The sequence below is a fragment of the Limulus polyphemus genome, unplaced genomic scaffold (genome assembly GCF_000517525.1).
Source record: "Limulus polyphemus unplaced genomic scaffold, Limulus_polyphemus-2.1.2 Scaffold374, whole genome shotgun sequence".
Taxonomy (NCBI): domain Eukaryota; kingdom Metazoa; phylum Arthropoda; class Merostomata; order Xiphosura; family Limulidae; genus Limulus; species Limulus polyphemus.
In genome coordinates this window covers 5,551-24,209 of record NW_013665984.1, presented here as the reverse complement: position 1 = coordinate 24,209, position 18,659 = coordinate 5,551, and the positions used below count along the sequence as shown (strand labels likewise).

Here is an 18,659-nt window from a genome sequence, read left to right as displayed (position 1 = left end):
CATTGATCACTTGTCTTTCAATACATGTATATATATATATTAACTAACGTACGCATACATATATATACACACACACACACACATACATCCCCTAATTTTAATTTCTAGTTTATTAACAGGATGACTTTTAATGTTTTAGTTTAAGAATAATTAAACTTTTTGATTTTGATGATTAAAATCTTAAAGACGTTTTTATCTAGTAAACAGTTATAATACGCACATAAATACAAAGTAATGGAAATCGCAAGGCAAGAACGAACTAATTAGGATTTGAACTAACTAACCAGAACTTGTCCTAATGTCCCAAAAATGTCCTTCTTTTCTCAGTCATAAACAAAATGTCAAAAACTCTGTTGTAAAACACACCGCTGACTCTACACCTTGCTTACTGCGAGTTATATTCGGCTTTAAAATGAATGGCACACAGGGAATTGTAGGTCTTTACAGTAAAGAAAAATTATTGTGATATATTTATACTCAAGAACTCACTATTTAATTTTAAATTTTAAAAGTGTTTATAAGACCAAATAAATAATAGTGAAAGAGGGTCTGTTTGCTTCTTATGGATTTTTACCCTAGGTGTACCAGAGGCAACCCACAGTCTCCCTTAACCATCCTTCTCCCCAAAAAACCTTGCCTAACGATCCTTTTATTTAATTATTTTTATCAATGAGCCCTTCCATTTTAATGTTCTTTGTACGTTACCGGAATTAAACTTATTAAGAATCTTGAGATATTCGAATCACCCGAGAAAGAAACTTGAGTAAAGCAATTTCTCTTAAATGTAGAAAAAAATTCGCAAAATTGTGAAATGGAAACGATATTTACACCTCTTGTCTATTGTTATTACACAAATAAATGATTAACACCTATTACTAAGATTCAACTGGCAGAAGTTGGATCATTTTTAACGAAGTTAAAAGTAATAACTGTTAAGTTCAGTCGAAGGAACGATACGGAAGTCAGTCTTATAAGAAACCTACGAGGCACTGAGGTGATAAAAGAAGACAAACTGGCACGTTATTAGTGGTAGTGCTTTTTTTTTGGATCACAGCTCTTTAAGCCAAGTAAGTTCTTAAAGAATCTCTCATACATCAATCAAAAGCGTTTTCCACAAGACTTCTACCGACGCTAATATTTAGCGTTTATTGTCAGTGTTGTGTTTCTCAAGGATTTCACTCGGTAATTATCTTGAAACACCTTAGTGTGGTGAGATTGAATTGGATGTGTAGCACTACTTAAGAGTTTGCTTGTTTTCTTATCTTCGTGTCAACAGTTTGCGCTGCATATGTTCCGACTACTACATAATAATTTTTATAATATCATGATATATTGGGAATTGATAGACAATTTGTTGTTGTTGTTGTTGTGTATAATCATCCCAAACTACAGCTGAAATTGAGGGTTAGAGCCTTCGATTATGTCCGCATCCTTTCAGCTGTTTCTAGATAGAACCTCTTGGACAGTTAAACTTAAAATGTCCATTTTTTCTACTTACCTTAGAATGAGTATTTTGTACACTTGTTTTGCTTATTTTATTTTGCATCAGAGGGTTATACGTCAACCAAGATATATATTTATGAGGCACACATACACGTACAAAGAAAAACAAGAATACAGCTTGCTGTTCTTAACATGGGGATCAAGACTGATAAGTCTCGGGGAAATTATGAGATTACGGCTGCGTTTGTTTAATACTAAGAGAGCTGTGTAGCAAATTTTTTTAATTCACAAATCCATATAAGAGCAGCAATAGAGACATTGATACTAATGAACTTCCCTTATTCTAAGCAATAAAAACGTTTATCTGATATTATTTGGTTGACGTTTCATCTTGTCTCTAATTCAGGTATAGTAATTGTCCCAAATGAAGACGTTTCGATTGCATATTTTTCACTGCAACAGTACAGAAGCTTGAGAGGCTAGTTCTGACGTATATTGACTCATTACTTTCATATGTTAAGTATCGGATTCCACTTGTGATTTGGATGTAACACAAGTTTTTTGTGTGTGTTTTTTCATTATTGTAACTTAATCCGATGTTCCGGTATATATATATATATATATGAAGAAAAAAACAACTCAAATTGTGTCTACATTAACAGGTTCAGAAACAACGCCGTTATAGTATGGAAGCGTCTATAATCCGACCATTCATCAGTTTGTGTTCAGACTTTTACATTATTAGTTCTGTAGGGATTTCTTTAGCTTGACTTAATAGATCGTAGACATCTAAGCCTTAGGCTTTAACTCTCTGCGGGAGGGAAATTTATTAAGGAACATAAACAAGCTGAAAGCTCTCGTTTTAACGCTTTTTGTAATATAAATCTGCTTTCACTCATTTGAGGTGCTCATATTAAACTGGTAATTTGTTCTTATTACGCTTACATACATTTATAATAAAAGATTTTGTTCAGTGTTCTCTGGTCATCATATGTCTAAGTCACAAAATAATTAATTAGCTTATAATATACAGGCGAGGTTAATTTATAAAATATTAAAGCACTAAGTAGCCAGTATGTTTGCCAAATTCTCGGAATTGTTATATTGTGATGAAATAACTATCGCCGTTTATCATGTGTGTACTGCTGAAAGCTTTATGTGATTTCATAAATATAATTATTTGATATAAGTTTCATTTTCTAGAGCGCAAACTCTAAAATACACTTTAGTAAACACTCGTCTTTCTTTAATTCGTTATAAACTATTATGGGAGTTTTGCAGTGACAATCCCAGAGGATAGAACTACTAATATTTTTACTGCGTCTATTTCTTAAAAAAGTAAAAAACTGAGACCGGGCAGGGTTCGAAATAAGGATACGGCTCATCAGGATTCAATTTTTAAAATGCTCATTCTTCAAAATTATATAATAAGCACAGTAGAACAAGTAGAGAAAGATCCTATATATTTACTTCAAACATCTAAGTGTAATATATTTTCTATCAGGAAGATGCATTAGATACTTAAACTACCTCATCTGCTTGCCTTAGTTATACATTTTTGCTCATAAGGAAACCAGTTTTTCAGTGTGCTTACGCTCTGTCAATTGACTTGTAAAGCTCGTTACACTTTCTAGTTCCAATTTTTGGTAGAAAGTGCGAATTTGAGGTTGATTTTTATGAGCGGAGATAGGTTATTTTTATCAGTGAAAACACGATAACTCTAATTGAAAATTTGAAAGCTTTATATCAGCTGTGTGCTTTATATTTTACTTGACAGTTATTTTTTAAAAACAAGACCACGGTGACAGAGCTATTATTGAAAGACTGTCCTGCAGTTTTCAACATGAACTTTCTAGCCCTGCCTTGTCATCTGCCATGTAACTTCTTCCAGCTTAAACGCTACAAGATCAAGATCTGTCAACAGACGAGATGATAGTTAAAAGTCCAGTTTATGTCCTCTGCGAGATGAAGACCTCTGTTCGTGAGTCATCATTTGAAATTACCTCATGCGCATCGTTTAGACTTATCAAGAAAGAAAAACATTTAATACAATGAAAGCTTGTAACACTATATCCAGTTTTAGAGTAATGATCCGAATACGTGATTTGCCACCTTTAAATTTCGGTGTACGCATGTGACCAGAGACCCAAGGTGGTGCATATAACTTCAGCGACGTTCTCATTCATGACAGCGTCAAAGTATAATTTGCACATTGGTCTCAAAATGCAATGGTCACTTAAGTTTTGATTTTATCAAAAAGCACAAAAAACAACTCGTACTATTTTACTTGATTTATGAAGTTGTATTACGTTTAGCGTAGATTACTTGGTGTGATACTGATATTTCAGAAAGTTTCGATTTTATTCCATTGCTATTAACAAATGAAGCCAGCTATGTAGTCAACAAATTTACTTCCACATTGAGAGGCCCTCGCATTAATCTTGAATTCTAAGCAGTACATTGTAGATTTTACATTCTATTACAGTAACTATTTTTATTATATATACTTAACTATGACCAAAATGAGGCTGAGGCACAAAAAATGTTTGCATCTGTCCACGGAAATCAACTTATATCTTGGTTTGCCCTAATAGTCTCTAAATAATTCAGACGCTATACTTCAAAACACCCGAAATAATAACTTTGATATAACAACAACTACTAACCATGGACTTTGAGTACAACCGTTAAAACTCTGCGTATCATGATATGCTTTTAATAACCCGGGTTTTATTTGTCGTTGGAACCAGTTGACCACCAAAGAGGAGAGATTTTTTGTTTTATTTCAAAGCCAAGTTATCGTATATTGTAATGTATTTGTTTTTCATTATTATTTAATATTCTCATTTTCCTTGAAAGATTGATAGTGTATATTACGAAATGAACACATTCCTAAGTTGTTGCTCCAATGATAATAACTTTATACGAAAGACAATAAAACTAAAACAGGCAAGACTGCACGATAGGCTTAAGCAGTGCTACTGGGATGAGAAGTGGACGGCGGTTCTACGTGATACATGTTTAATATATTAATAAAATGTGAGTGTTGTCGTTATATTCATGGGATTCAAGAAGGAATTTAGAACCATAGTATTTAAAAAAATCGCATGAAGTCGGTATATTATGACGAACTTTGGACGAAACGCAGGTAAACGTACATTCTCACTTTCCTTTAGCACTCTTCGCTCTTAAAAATAAATGTGTTTTGTTAAATTTTCAGCTACTGTTCGCATTCTTATGGTTAATGGAGGACTGCCTTCACTCTTTAGTATAGTGGCGCCACCTATTTTACAATACCAACATATATATATATAGGAATCTGAAGAATCCTGTCTCCCGCCCGGATATTTGTGACGCGTTTTTTGTCGCTAGTCATACATCCACTGCACATGTATCATAATGAGGTTCCAATCCCACACTTTAGAAGCGTTAGTGTCTCGCCTTGTTACACCAAAGTGCTTAAATGCGTAATTTGGCAAAGCGCCATTTGGCACTAGCTAGAAACCAAATAAAATAATTAACATATCTTCTTAGCGTTTAAAGAATAATGCATATATATATATATATATATTTCAGTTAGTTGTTATGATTATTATGACGTTAAATGTTGGCGAAACATGTTTTTACTTGTATCTGTTACTCTGACCTTTCCTTGCTTTATAGGTTTGAATATCGCAAAACTTTTAGTAGCTTTTGTGAAGAACGTTTATTTATTCTTCGTTGTTTGAGATACTGACTAGCTCTCAGCTGAACCAGAGACCCTGCAGTTAGCAGCCTGCATGATTATCGATCTATAAAGAGTTGGTTGTGTGACTATTGGTCTCCCTGTTGAGCTCGTCAAAGCAAGAAAGGTTACTCCTTTCTTCTCTGCTTCCAGTCGTCTTGCTGCGAAAGTTGCATGGTTCTTATGAACCACGAACTTCGGTAGTATATCTTAGGGATACTGAGCCTATAAATTGCGTGCTTTTGTCGTAAAATGAACTATTTACCTTAATATTTTTTTCCTGTAAACCTGTTCAGCATCTAGTTACATCGCATTATGTTTCTACTGTTTTCAATTGAACATATTAGTGAAATATAGAGATAACTTATTCTGCCTCTCTGCTGAGTCTGTGCAATGTTTAACTGAATTAGAAACTCCACTCACAAAAAAAAAAATCGCCTAATGTATTTTATTTATGTTTTTGCCCCTCTAGCGATATTACTTACTTCACATCATAATTTTTCTTCTCTTTGTTCAGTTGAAAATAAAAATTATTTGATAGTCAAAAAGTCCCTCAGTGACTCAGCGGTAAGTCCTAGGGTTTATGATGCTAAAAATTGTGATTTTATACCCGCGGTGAGTAAAGAACAGATAGCCCATTGTGTAGCTTTATGTTTAACAATCAACAAACAATACAATCAGAGGATAAATTTGATTAAACTGTCTCTATTGTTGTTGTTTAAAACTCAAATGTGGTTTGTTTGTAAAATTTATTTTTGCTTTTTAAACAACATATTAAAATATTTGGATTTTTTTTGGGTTACTTGTGTCCTGAAAATGGTTATAAAACGAGAAAAAAATCCTTCGTTTATATGAAGCGTACTAACAATACAGAAAATATAAGTAATCATCATAGCATCCCGGTTCTAGATATTATTTACTATGTAAGAATGTAATACTGGGCTTTTCAGTTTCACTAACTCAGTTTGTATTGTGTTTTTTCCTCATTTAGAGCTATGTTGCTCTTTTTTAGTGCACGTTAATATTTCCTTCTAATTTTATATTTGTAACTGGCGAAAACTATTGTATCAACGTGACGACATACTGAGATTCGTTAATGTTCGAGTAACTGTTTTTAATAAAGAAGAAAAAAGGGAAACATTTTGAATTGAAACGTAAGCAATATGTGCCGTGAACAAACTGAAAAAAAAAACGAGGTTTGTAAATTAATGTCACAGTTGTAGCGAGCACCATATGCGCCATTAGGGGTATTCAAAAATGCAATAATAAATACATCAACCATAACTTATGAACAATGCGATATCACCTTCTTGACTTATTCCGTCATTGACACTTTAATCATTAGTGTTATTTCATTACAGATATGTCAGACTACCATAGTATTTCTGTTGCGAAGTTTCTAGGCTGTTCTGTTAGCCATCCATTTGGATTCTATCACTGTAGACACATTTGTTGACAAATTGTAATCCATTGTAAGATCTTCATGGTTACAGGGTTTATTCAATCTTGTAACATTAATTTTTCTTGTGTCTTTCTCTATTCAAATAGATGTGCCTGTCACACTTAAGTGCTTTATTGCGTACATGCCGTCTAATCTTAACGTTTTCTTAAAACGTATCGTTCAAAGTTTAGAACTTATTGCTGTGAAGGCCTAAACTAAAATAATTAGAGAGTGACATTGAAGGGAAGTTTTTAAAATTTCAAACAATGTAAATACTTTTTACATAATTTTTCAGTATCATTTTTATGCGTTTAAATGAGTAATATTATTTGGTTTAAACTGTTTACTACCTGTTTTTATTATGTGTAATAATGCTAGTTTATTCTGACCACCATGGTTTATGTTGAACAAATAAAGGTGAAATGAACAGCAACTGTCTAGTTCAGAGTGAAATTTGTAAATAATATCTTTGAGGACTAGTCTAAAAAGTAGCTCAGATAGAAGGAACGTTTCGAAAGCTTTCCGTTTTTCTTCTTCAGAAAGCCTTTCGAAACGTAGTTCTCCAAGAATTGTCTACAAGTGTCATTCTGGACTTGCGGTTGTTCCCAGTTCACCTTTGTTTGTTAATCATGAATGCTTTGCCTAAATGTTCCATAAAAGAATGGTTTAAGTCTTTGTTAAATCTGTTTATTGTGTATAATGCATGATAGCTAATCCTGTCCACCATTGTTTAAGCTGTTTGTTATATCTGTTTATTGTGTATAATGCATACTAGTTTATCCTAACTAACATTTTTAAGCTGTTTGTTATATATCTTTATTGTGTATAATGCGTACTAGTTTTTCCTCACTAACGTGGCTTAAGGTCTTTGTTAAATCTGTTTATTGTGTATAATGCATGCTAGCTTACCCTGACCAACATTGTTTAAGCTGTTTGTGATATCTGTTTATTGTGTATAATGCGTACTAGTTTATCCTCACTAACATTGTTTAAGCTGTTTGTTATATCTGTTTATTGTGTATAATGCGTACTAGTTTATCCTCACTAACGTGGCTTAAGCTCTTTGTTAAATCTGTTTATTGTGTATAATGCATGCTAGCTTACCCTGACCAACATTGTTTAAGCTGTTTGTTATATCTGTTTATTGTGTATAATGCGTAATAGTTTATGCTGACCATCATTCATGCGAATTGTCAGAGCCGTTGCTGGTTATAAGAACATTTCGACAAACGGTAGCTAAATGACGAGATAAAATAAAACTGGGAAAATGACTGGAAGAGAAGGTCCCGAGAGTAATGAAAAAAACATTATCAGTTTGAGCTTTTAGGCAATACATGAAAAGCATAGTTTAGCCTCTTAGACAGTATAGAAAAACATTAGGACTATGAACTTAGCAAAGCAATACAGAAAACGTTGATTTTTGTTCTTATGTTTCAAGGAAAAAAATATTTGGGGTTTGGTATTCACTAGAGAAAATACGGTATAGATGGGAGTCATGTGTGGAAAATGCTTGGTGATTTTGAAATTGGGCTTGAGCGTAGCTAATTTTAATACATCCTAAAAGGCAAAATATGTACATTTGTGTTATGTGACGCGTTTTGTCTAGAAGTTGTTTAGGATTTATTATTTTTAGTTATATGTATTATTGTAGTTTTACTTAACAGATTTACCAAAAATTGAAGATGCTGGGATAATTGGTACTATAGCAATACAGAAAAGAGCAATTCCATTTTCTTTAACTTTAAAAGTTCTTTTTATTAGTAGTTATTTCTTGATTTTTTAAATAATTAAAATATGTAGCTCTTTGATAATACGAATTGGAAATATCACCCATTCTCTAGACGAAAGAACTCGAGTGTGCCTTGTAAAGCTCATATATTATGTCAATATCTTTGCTGATGATTGTGTTCGGATGAGTGCTCATTGCTCGCCACGCTGGGAAGCCTCCTGTTGCCGCTGTGCTGACAAAGCGTTATCGGTGGAAGGAGAAGGATCCTTCTGTGCCGAATAACTGCCTTTTTCTGTATAGCATTCAGAAAAGAATCAATTTCTTTGAACATACTGAATTCTTTCCTCCACGCTTTTCACTATTTCGTTCACGACTTTCTCATGCTGTACTTTTTATTACTTTTGTTCGTGTTTTAAGTTTAAAATTTGTTTTCATTTGAATGACCCTGTGATTTGAAATATCGCAATTAGCCATTTCAGTGTTATTTGAGTTTATTAATTTAAGCTAATTTCATTATACGCAAGTAGATGGACGCTGAACTGATACTATCAGTGTCCTATCTTGCCTCTTAACAGGTATAATTTATACAGTGATTACAGTCATAGGAAATACTTCATGATTAAGCGTTGAAAAGAGTGCTAAATAAAAAGATGGTGGTAATGAAACTATAGTTGATACCGTAATCAATAAATACAGTACAAAGCTTCCATGTACTACTTAATACTTAACTGTTTGGTGTAATATTTATATTCACAGGGACAGCTTTCAATGTAATTGAGTCGTAACGGAAAATTTTCACGTGATATTATATTCTAAACACAGTAATTAAACGGAGATGAAAAAATGTTTTAGGTAATATCCTTCATAAATAAAAATAAATACGAGTGTGTCAATTAAATGATTATAAAAAGAGAAAATGGTACAAATTTGCATGTCTCAACGAATGGTGTGAATACGTCAGTGAAAACGTAAGCAAGTTGTTATTTGTTAAATTTCGCGCAAAGCTACTCGAGGGATATCTGCGCTAGACGCACCTAATTTTGAAGTGATAGACTAGCAGGAAGGTGACTGGTTAACACCACCCACCTCGTAAACTGTTCTAATTGAATAATGGGATTTGACCGTTATTCTTATAAACACAGGGTCCTGCTCAGCCTCGTGAATAGGTACGTAAAAAATTCTGTGGCGATAGGCCTTGTGATGAATATCTTGAGACCAAGTGTATTTGAATGACGATAAATCCATAACAGACACTAAAGGTTAATCACGCAATATTTCTTAATGTAACGTGAAACTTCTTTTATTTCATTTATTTAAGTGCTATCCACTTCTACCATGTTGAATTGCACCGCACATGAACATATTGTTATGACCGATAGGACCATTTAATCAGATTTTCCCAAATGACTCTGTAGTTGTGTTTTGTAATAACGCGTTGTTAATCTTTAAAGAAAATTAGGTTATACAAGAATGCCGAAATCAGTGTGATATAACTTTCAAAGCATCATGAAACACTGTAACTTGCAAAGCAACATAACTTATTATAATTTGCAAAGCATCATGACATATTGTAACTTGCAAAGCACCGTTACTTGTTATAACTTGGAGAGCACCGTGAGTTGTTATAACTTGGAGAGCACCGTGAGTTGTTATAACTTGGAGAGCACCGTGACATGTTATAACTTGGAGAACACCGTGACATGTTATAACTTGGAGAACACCGTAACATGTTATAACTTACAAGTAAAATTTCGATTGTTTAGTCAACGTTTTCAACTGTCGCATAAAAACTACTTTCCAACACATGTATTGATATCACGCTAATGTTGTGTGGCTTATGATTTAGTTGTCATAAAACTACTTTCTGACACAAATATTGATATCACGTTATTGTTGTATGGTTTGTGATACAGTTGTTAAAACCTCAGTAAATGATGGCTATGGTTTGTATTTTATCATTTTCGTTTCTACTCGCCCCGCCCCCCAGTGGCACAGCGGTATGTCTGCGGACTTACAACGCTAGAAACCGGGTTTCGATACCCGTGGTGGGCAGAGCACAGATAGCCCTTGTGTAGCTTTGTGCATAATTAAAAACAAACAAACAAACTACTCGCCCCCCAGTGGCACAGCTGTATGTCTGCGGACAAACAGTCGTTTCTTTTATCTCGATTTTGTACGTTGATATGTTTATTCAGGCGTTCTGTAATAAAACTAAAATTGAGATCCTTTATACTCAAAAAACATTATTCATATATGCAGCTTTGATATAAGTTAAAAACCTAATAATGAAAATACTAAATAATTTTAACACTCAGTCTTTGAATCTACAAGACTGAATTCGAAGTGTTGTGTAGGCTACAGAGGGGTGTCACTGTTTCCGGTATTGAACTTAGAACCAAAAAGTATACTTTTAACCTCAAAAAGCCATATTTTGCTACCAAGCAAACCCTCCTCTCAAGATGCGGAGCTTGAAAGGTTGTCTGGACTATGTTTCTCTTGCTCAAAATAGTAGAACCCGGGTGTATTGTATTACGCGGCATTTACGGCCACTACCGTGTTTTGCATTGGATTTTGGATTGAGGTCTGGGTTTAATTCCCTCATAGCTTAGAAACTAGTGCGAATTCGGCCACGCTGGTGAGCAATTCAGATTCCAGATATCGCAAGGAGTTCAAATATGTATTCATAATTTCAAAAATAGGGTATCGGAAAGCTTTGTTATGGAATCAACTCGCCACACGTATCACTGACTCGTAACTGGGATGAACTATTACCACTGAATATATGTATGTGTGTGTGTTTTATCCATTTACTGTCTCTAGTTTTAAACGTTGCAGTACGAAGCTCTATGATTAGGTTACTAAAAAGTCGTACTAATCGTCTTTTTCTAGCCTTTAACAAGTAAACTCGGTTGGTGATAAGCAAAAAAAAATAACATTTAAATAGCGAAATGGTAGTAAAAACAAGATCTAACTTTAACAGGGCTTAGACATTTCTCTGCAGTGATTTTAGCTCGGTTAGTAATATCAATTAGCTAGTAAGATCTTCAAACGTTCGTACTGTGATGAAAAGATTTAAGAATATAAGAATGTGAGGGCTTCTAAAATGTAGTATTTATTGTTATTAGTACCACGGGACTATAACGTTGGCGTTCATTTATAATTTTTCGTGATCCTTTTAGGGCTAGTGATGAACTCGGCTTCGTGCAAGTGAAAGTATGTTAATTAGTATACTGTAACAGAAGCTTAATTAATCCAATTTAATAGTCAACTTATCAATTAAGTTAAAGTTCCAATTTTGAAAATCGTATTGCATTATTAATAAAGGCATTTGTTCTGGTTTTTGGGAGTGGTCATTATTCATCAAGGGGGCCTGGGAAATTTTGAGGTAAGTTTTCAGTGCACGCAAACCAGAGGTCGATCGCTATTTTTTGTACACGTAACAAAAAGGTGAATGATCATTTTTCTGTACACGATAAAAAAGATATAATATCTCAGGATACGTTTTATGCATACACTGGAAATAAAAGCACGTAAAGCACAATCGTCGTGAGCTTTGAAATATTCTACTTTTTATTTCATTTTAGAAGTTAAATTAAGAGTCAAATGTCACACAAAATCAGTCTTTAGTCACAAATGTCCTATTTCATCTTTTGGTCATAAAGTGGTAAGTAGTAGTGTGTTTATTTGTTGTGTTGTATTTTAAAATATTCCTGCCATTAAATGTTCAGCATTGAACACTAAAAGCCCCATGTTCTCAAATAGTGGAGTCAGCCCTTGAAATTATAGTAATTCAAATTACATAAATCATGTTGAAAACAAACAAATCTAATATATTTAAACTTTAAACGATTGTCATAACTAATAACCAGGAAAAACACACAATAGGCTGTGCCTTAAAAAAACTGATAGGAATTTTGAATATGATTTAATTCGTTTACTTATTATTAAAAACAGGCTATTTTATAAAACGGATCATTCTAGGCCTAAGCTAGAGAAAAAGTGCACAATAAGGTGTATTATACAAAGAAATGTAGTCGAAATGTTCCCACCTTTGGAAATGTTAATATATCACCACAATATTTCTCCAGTAGGGACAGGTATATTCATGAAGTTCATGAACTGGTTGAATTTAGAATATTATTTATATTTTTCCACGTTTTTTTTTCATGTGATCTTTACATGGTCAAACTCTTTTTTTTTTAATAATTTTGTAATATGTGGTAATTTGTTTCAGATACTTCTATAGGTAGTATGTATATTTGTTAATGATGAAAAATTATACATTTTAATCATGACAAAATAAAAACATTTTTTAAACTTTAATCCATCTTTTGTCCTCTTTCCTTTCCTTTTTTTTTTTTGAGTCGCTTTGAGCTATGAATTAGTAAAATACATGCCCACTTGCCCAGAGGACTAGTAGATCTAATTTTTTCCAGTCTTGCTAGCCAGGTGGTAAGGACGCTTGACTCTGAGGGTCGCGGGTTTGAATCCCCGCCCCACCAAACATGCTCGCTCTTTCAGCTATGTAGGCGTTATAATGTGACAGTCAATCTCACTATTCGTTGGTAAAAGAGTAGCCCAAGAAATTCCTCTCCCCCACTATTTACCACTCCCTTCCTAACTCGTGAATCTAAATTATAGAGCAATAAATACATTTTAAACATAATAATCCAAGCTCATAAGCTAATTTCAGACAAGGTCAACCTGTCTAACTTCGAATTTTTCAACAACAACAAAAAAAAAAAGATTTGTGTTTGCAGTAATTTTTCGTGTAAAGTCAGCACAAAAGTTACCCATCCAACATGAAAGGAATTTTTGTATGTGCTATTTTAATAAGCCACAAATTTTTTACCTACTACTACAGTATAGGAAAACTGTGAGAACCAGTTGCTCTTCTACTTTGCAAATTGTGAAGCGGCCATTCGGGTCCTTTTATATATGAAAGCATTTGTAGATAAAAACTGTGTTTTTCAGGGTCTTATTAGAAAAAATGTTCGTGGTACATTTTTACAGTAGTTGAAGTGAATTAAGAATATATACATATATACATGTTTTTTTGTCTGCAAAGTTGGAGCTTTTCTCTTTTTTTTATATTATTTCATTAGCTACCTACAGACAGATAAGACAATACTGCATTGCTAAATTGCAGACTATCTATATAAACCCGCTGACTTTTCAACGTAAAGAAAGCACTGTTTACATTCCTTTACACAAGGCGCTTTAAATACACAACTAGTTTTTGGTTGCCTATAAAACCGTTAACAAGTAGAGTAAATAAGGCGAACTCCTGTTGATGTTATTTTACTGAATATAGAGGTATAATTCCTTGTCTGATCTCTCTAAATCTGGTTTTAAGCATTAGAGAACAAAAGTTTAGAGGACAGAATAATATATTTTAGATGTTCAGCTTCCAGTGCCAGACTTGTCAAGCAGACAGGGTAATTAAACTCACAAAGTCTACTAATAGGATGTGCACCAGCAGGAGGATTAAGGGGGAACCTCCCCAAAAAAAGATTTTTTAACGTACAGTCCAAATTGGCGTTCCAAGTGTTATTTCTAGGGATTAAACAACTGTGAGAATGAAATTTAGAAAAGCCCTAGGCTCCAATCGGCCGTTTGTCTTGCCAGTATGTACTGTCAGCTTCCAATTGGGAACTATTTCTACTTCTTCTATTTCGACTTGAACAAGTTTATTGTCAATTTAAGCTCTAAATATAACTAAGCAACATTTTGGGCATAAAATGTAAGGAGTTGCATATGTCGTGAATAATTGGTCGAAAATTAAATTTTGGTTATAAAGTGAATATGGTTGAGCCTCTTTATAGCGAATCATCAACATTCTGAAAATCCTCATGTAGACTCATTATATATACTTCAACATATATATATATAGAGAGAGAGGTTAAATTTCATTTAATCTGTCTTTTCACTGGAAGATGGTGAAGTTACAGTAGAGTATACTTACATATTCTAAATGTTAACTCGGTGATATAACTCATTAAGTCAACGTATTAAATGTTATTAGTTACCTACATGGTTATTAGATGCAAATTATCAAACTTTCGAATCTCAAATGGTTAAAATATTGTTAATGTTGGCTCAAAAATAATATATTCCCATTAAATATAGCATATTTCTAACAGTGGTAACGCACAGGAAATAACAAATCGGGTGCTTTATGGTCAGTCATTAATTACACATAATTTCATGTACATGTTTATGTGTTTATAACGACATTTTATTTTAAACTAATTCAGGAACTGAACGAACCAATAGAAGAACTGCTAATTTCTATATTTTATTTTTTAACATGAGCAGACAGTACAAATTAACGCAGCGTATTATTGACGAAACAAGGTGTTGTGCATTGGATAACAATATTTTAACCATTCGTCGATGCCTGGCATGGCCAGGTGGTTAGGGCGCTCGACTCGCAATCTGCGGGTCGCAAGTTCGAATCCCCGTCCCACCAAACATGCTCGCTCTTTCAGCCGTGGGAGCGTTATGATGTGATGGTCAATCCCACTATTCGTTGGTTAAAGAGTAGCCCAACAGTTGGCGGTGGATGGTGATGACTAGTTGCCTTTCCCTCTAGTGTTACACTGCTAAATTGGGGACGGCTAGCGCAGATAGCCCTCATGTAGCTTTGTGCGAAATTCAAAACAAACAAACAAATTATTTTGGTTTCTATTACACATAAACACGTTCATTTGGTAGAAAAAGTGTAAAAGACGATTAATTTGATCTAACCACATTATTCCATTGATTTTCGGTCACAATATTTGTCCTTTTCAGGATTTTTCATTTTGTGTGGCTATCAGAGCTTTCTGCATTGCAGTCCTACCCATCTTGTCCAATTCTCTTCGACTTGTTTTGACACAGATTGGTTGTTCTAAGATAATATTTTGTTCTGCGCACACTTTTGATGTTGTAGTCTTTTGTTTTCATCATTCTACTCATGTCCTTCACGATTTGTCAACTTTGTTTTTGACCACTATTATATTTATCTGATGCATTTTTATTTTTCGATATCCATGTTGACATATTTTTTGACATGTTATTCGGGATGCATGTCATTGAAAATCAGCTAGATGTTCACGTACAATCATTTCTCTTTGAAAACCTGACAGACGTTTTTAACTTGACATTTGCAGGATCTTTCTCTGAAAAACAGCAATATGCTATTCGTATACAGACAAAGTTAATGATATAACATAATTTTAATGCACAGTTAAATTACCATATAGCCAAATTTTCCTCTCTCCAAGACACCAAAGCTTAGAGCCTGGTGGTTAAGGCGCTTAACTCGAAATCTGAGTGCCGCGGGTTCGAATCCCCGTCACCGAATATGTTCGCCCTTTCAGCCTTTGTGTAGATTTGCGCGATATTAAAACAAACCAAAACGTAGAGTTTAAAAAGGCGCAGTGTTCTCGTTATTTTGCCAGCCCCTGTACATGGAGAAGGTTCGTTGCATTTTATAATACGAATGACGGTAAGATCAATCTCAGACTACATCTTTACTGACTTTCCACAAAACATTGACGTCTGTTTCAAAATCCACCTCCAGAAAAATCGAAGACACAAAAGTCCACTATGGCTGCATCGGGTCCCTTATTGGTATGTAGTCGAGTTGACTTGCTGTAATTCCAGTTTGTTTGTTTTTTTTTCACTCACATTTTTTCGTAAAAATAGCCGTTGGTTTCTAGATGTGATTGCAAGGGTGTGAAGTTTTTTTTAGTTTGTTAGTTTTTGAATTTCGCGCAAAGCTACACGAGGGCTATCAGCGCTAGCCGTCTCTAATTTAGCAATAAAAGACTAGAGGGAAGGCAACTAGTCATTACCACCCACCACCAACTCTTGGGTTACTCTTTTACCAACGAATAGTGGGATTGACCGTAACATTATAACGCCCCCATGGCTAAAAGGACAAGCATGTTTGGTGGGACGGGAATTCGAACCCGCGACCCTCAGATTGCGAGTCGAGTGTCCTAACCACCTGGCCATGCCGGGCCGTGAAGTTTGACATTTAAGCCTTCATCAACTTCAGGTCATTCTTTATTATCTTATAAATTGTACCAGGAGATATATCCAGCCTCATGATGATGACTTTTATAGCTCAGAGGTTTCTTTTTTTTACCTGTAGCCTTATTTTTGTGGATGTGGCGTTCGTTGTTCCCGATTGGCTATGGCGTGGTTTCGGAGGGCAATGCTGTGCGAGTTTTTCCACTTCTTTGAAACGTTGTGTCCTTGCAATGTCATGACTCGTATCTGTACCAACATGCCAATACCTCAGCATACACAACTCGCTTTTATAAAGTTCGATCAACCCTTTGCATTTATAAGTACTTAAAAGCACTTAATAAATTAACAAAACATTATGAACAACTACACATATAGACAGACATACGTATTTAATGCAGTATAATTATCTCCTAGAGATACGTAAGAAATTTAAAGACACATTTGTGTGGAAATATAATGAAGCATTCGTTCTGATTGCATTTTCGTCGATCATACGTGTACTGATATGTTAGTTGTTGGGAACAAAAAATTACAAATCTTAATGGACATTATATATGATTCTACTAGGTGATTCCTTTAGTCATGCTGGTTTTGAGTTCATATTATCTATATTCATATACATCTACGGAAATAGAACTATCACAATTATCTTGAAAGTAATCCTTTCAATAATAATGTAGTAGAATTAATCCACGCTGTGCTAGTTGTCCATATTGTAATTAGTAAGAATGATCTGTATCCAATGGCAAGAAACAATAACTGCAATAAAATCATAAAAAAAGAGTTTGGATTACAATAGTAAAAATGGCACTGTTTTCTTTGGCTTCATTTCACAAATCTTCCTACCTCTGCAAGATCATGACTTTGTTTGTCGTATTCCTTAATTTTCATTTTAAATTGATGGGTTTCTTATGGATATATTATCCTAGTGTTTAGACCCAAATATGTACAATATTTTAATCTTTTAGCTGCTATGATCAGACATGGCCTTAGTGCTTAGTATGTATGGACTGTGGATGCAAAGGCCCGTGGTTCGCGTCCAGATAAAGCACGTGCTACACACTTTGTAGCTTAAAATTCCCAGTGGGTGCTGTTGACTAGCTGCCTTCCATTTAGTCTATCAGCTCAAAATTAGAGGCGGCTGTGTGTAGCTTTGCATGAAAATTCTGAAATAAACTACCAAACAACGTTAACTGCTTCTCACTGACGAGGGTTAATCCTGCGTAAATGTTTAGCACACTTAATATATTCTGCATCTATATTAAGGACTCAAGACAAGAACAACGTTTTTAGTACAATAAAAGATATAACCTTTATTAGTTTTTTCAGCCGACTAATTGCGATAACACAGTTGGTCATGAGCCCTGATGGTGGTAACTTTTACTGAAACTAGTCAGCTGAAACAACTAATAAAGAGTTTATCTTTCATTGTGTGTGAAATTAAATCTTACAATGGGTTTCTTTATGCTGGATAGTTTTATCCACGTGTTGTGTTAAAAGAAATACGGTGAATTTCTTACATATAGAATTTTGTTTCTGCTGTAATTCACAGTGATTTCAAAATGGTAAAAATATTGATACGTTATGACTGACTTCAAAGTATTTTAATTTCAAGTATGATAATTACCTGACCTAGCATGGCCTGGTGTTAGAGCGCTCGACTCTCAGTCTGTGGATTGTAGGTTCGAATTCATTTTACTGAACAACTTCGCTCTTTCAGCCGTGGTGGTGTTATAATGTGACAGTCAATCCCATTGGTAAGACAGCAGCCCAAGAATTGGCGATGACTATCTGCCTTCCCTCTAGCCTATCACTGCTAAATTAGGGACGATATCCCTCGAGTAACTTTGCGTGAAATTCAGAACAAACAAAAAGTAATTACATAAGTAATAGAGGGTAGTATCAAATACAAAATTTACTTATTTTTTAAATGAACACAGTTACTTAATGCTATAAAAAAGGATTACTACTTTTTGTCAAAATACGCAAAGATAAACCACGAACACGAAATAGAACATTCTCTCCTTTGCTTGTGTTTAGTCATATTTCATCTATATTTGGTTCTGCATAAGCCAAGCATTTGTAGTTCATCTTGTACTGCATCTTATGTCACAAGCTGCATGTTACAGAGAAAGCTCAAGATTGTGAAGACTGGTGTTTTATACTTCACGTACCTGCAAATTTCTATAGCTGAAAAGATGTCAGGAAGAATAGTGGACATATGGTGCTTCTCTTAAACACAAGGAGTAGTAGTATCTTATCGCTAAAAGCATTAATAGTGACATATTTACCGGTAGTAT

At 34.2% G+C, this 18,659-nt stretch overlaps 1 protein-coding gene across 1 annotated transcript in view; it reads left to right on the top strand.

Moving 5' to 3' along the window:
• Positions 1-8,619, top strand: part of LOC111085412 (calcium/calmodulin-dependent protein kinase type II alpha chain-like) — a 79,872-nt gene extending 71,253 nt beyond the window's left edge. The window contains exon 4 of the mRNA XM_022383840.1: positions 8,450-8,619. Within this exon, the coding sequence (XP_022239548.1) occupies positions 8,450-8,619 (170 nt within the window). The remainder of the gene's footprint in view (positions 1-8,449) is intronic.
• The last annotated feature ends 10,040 nt before the right edge of the window (positions 8,620-18,659 follow it).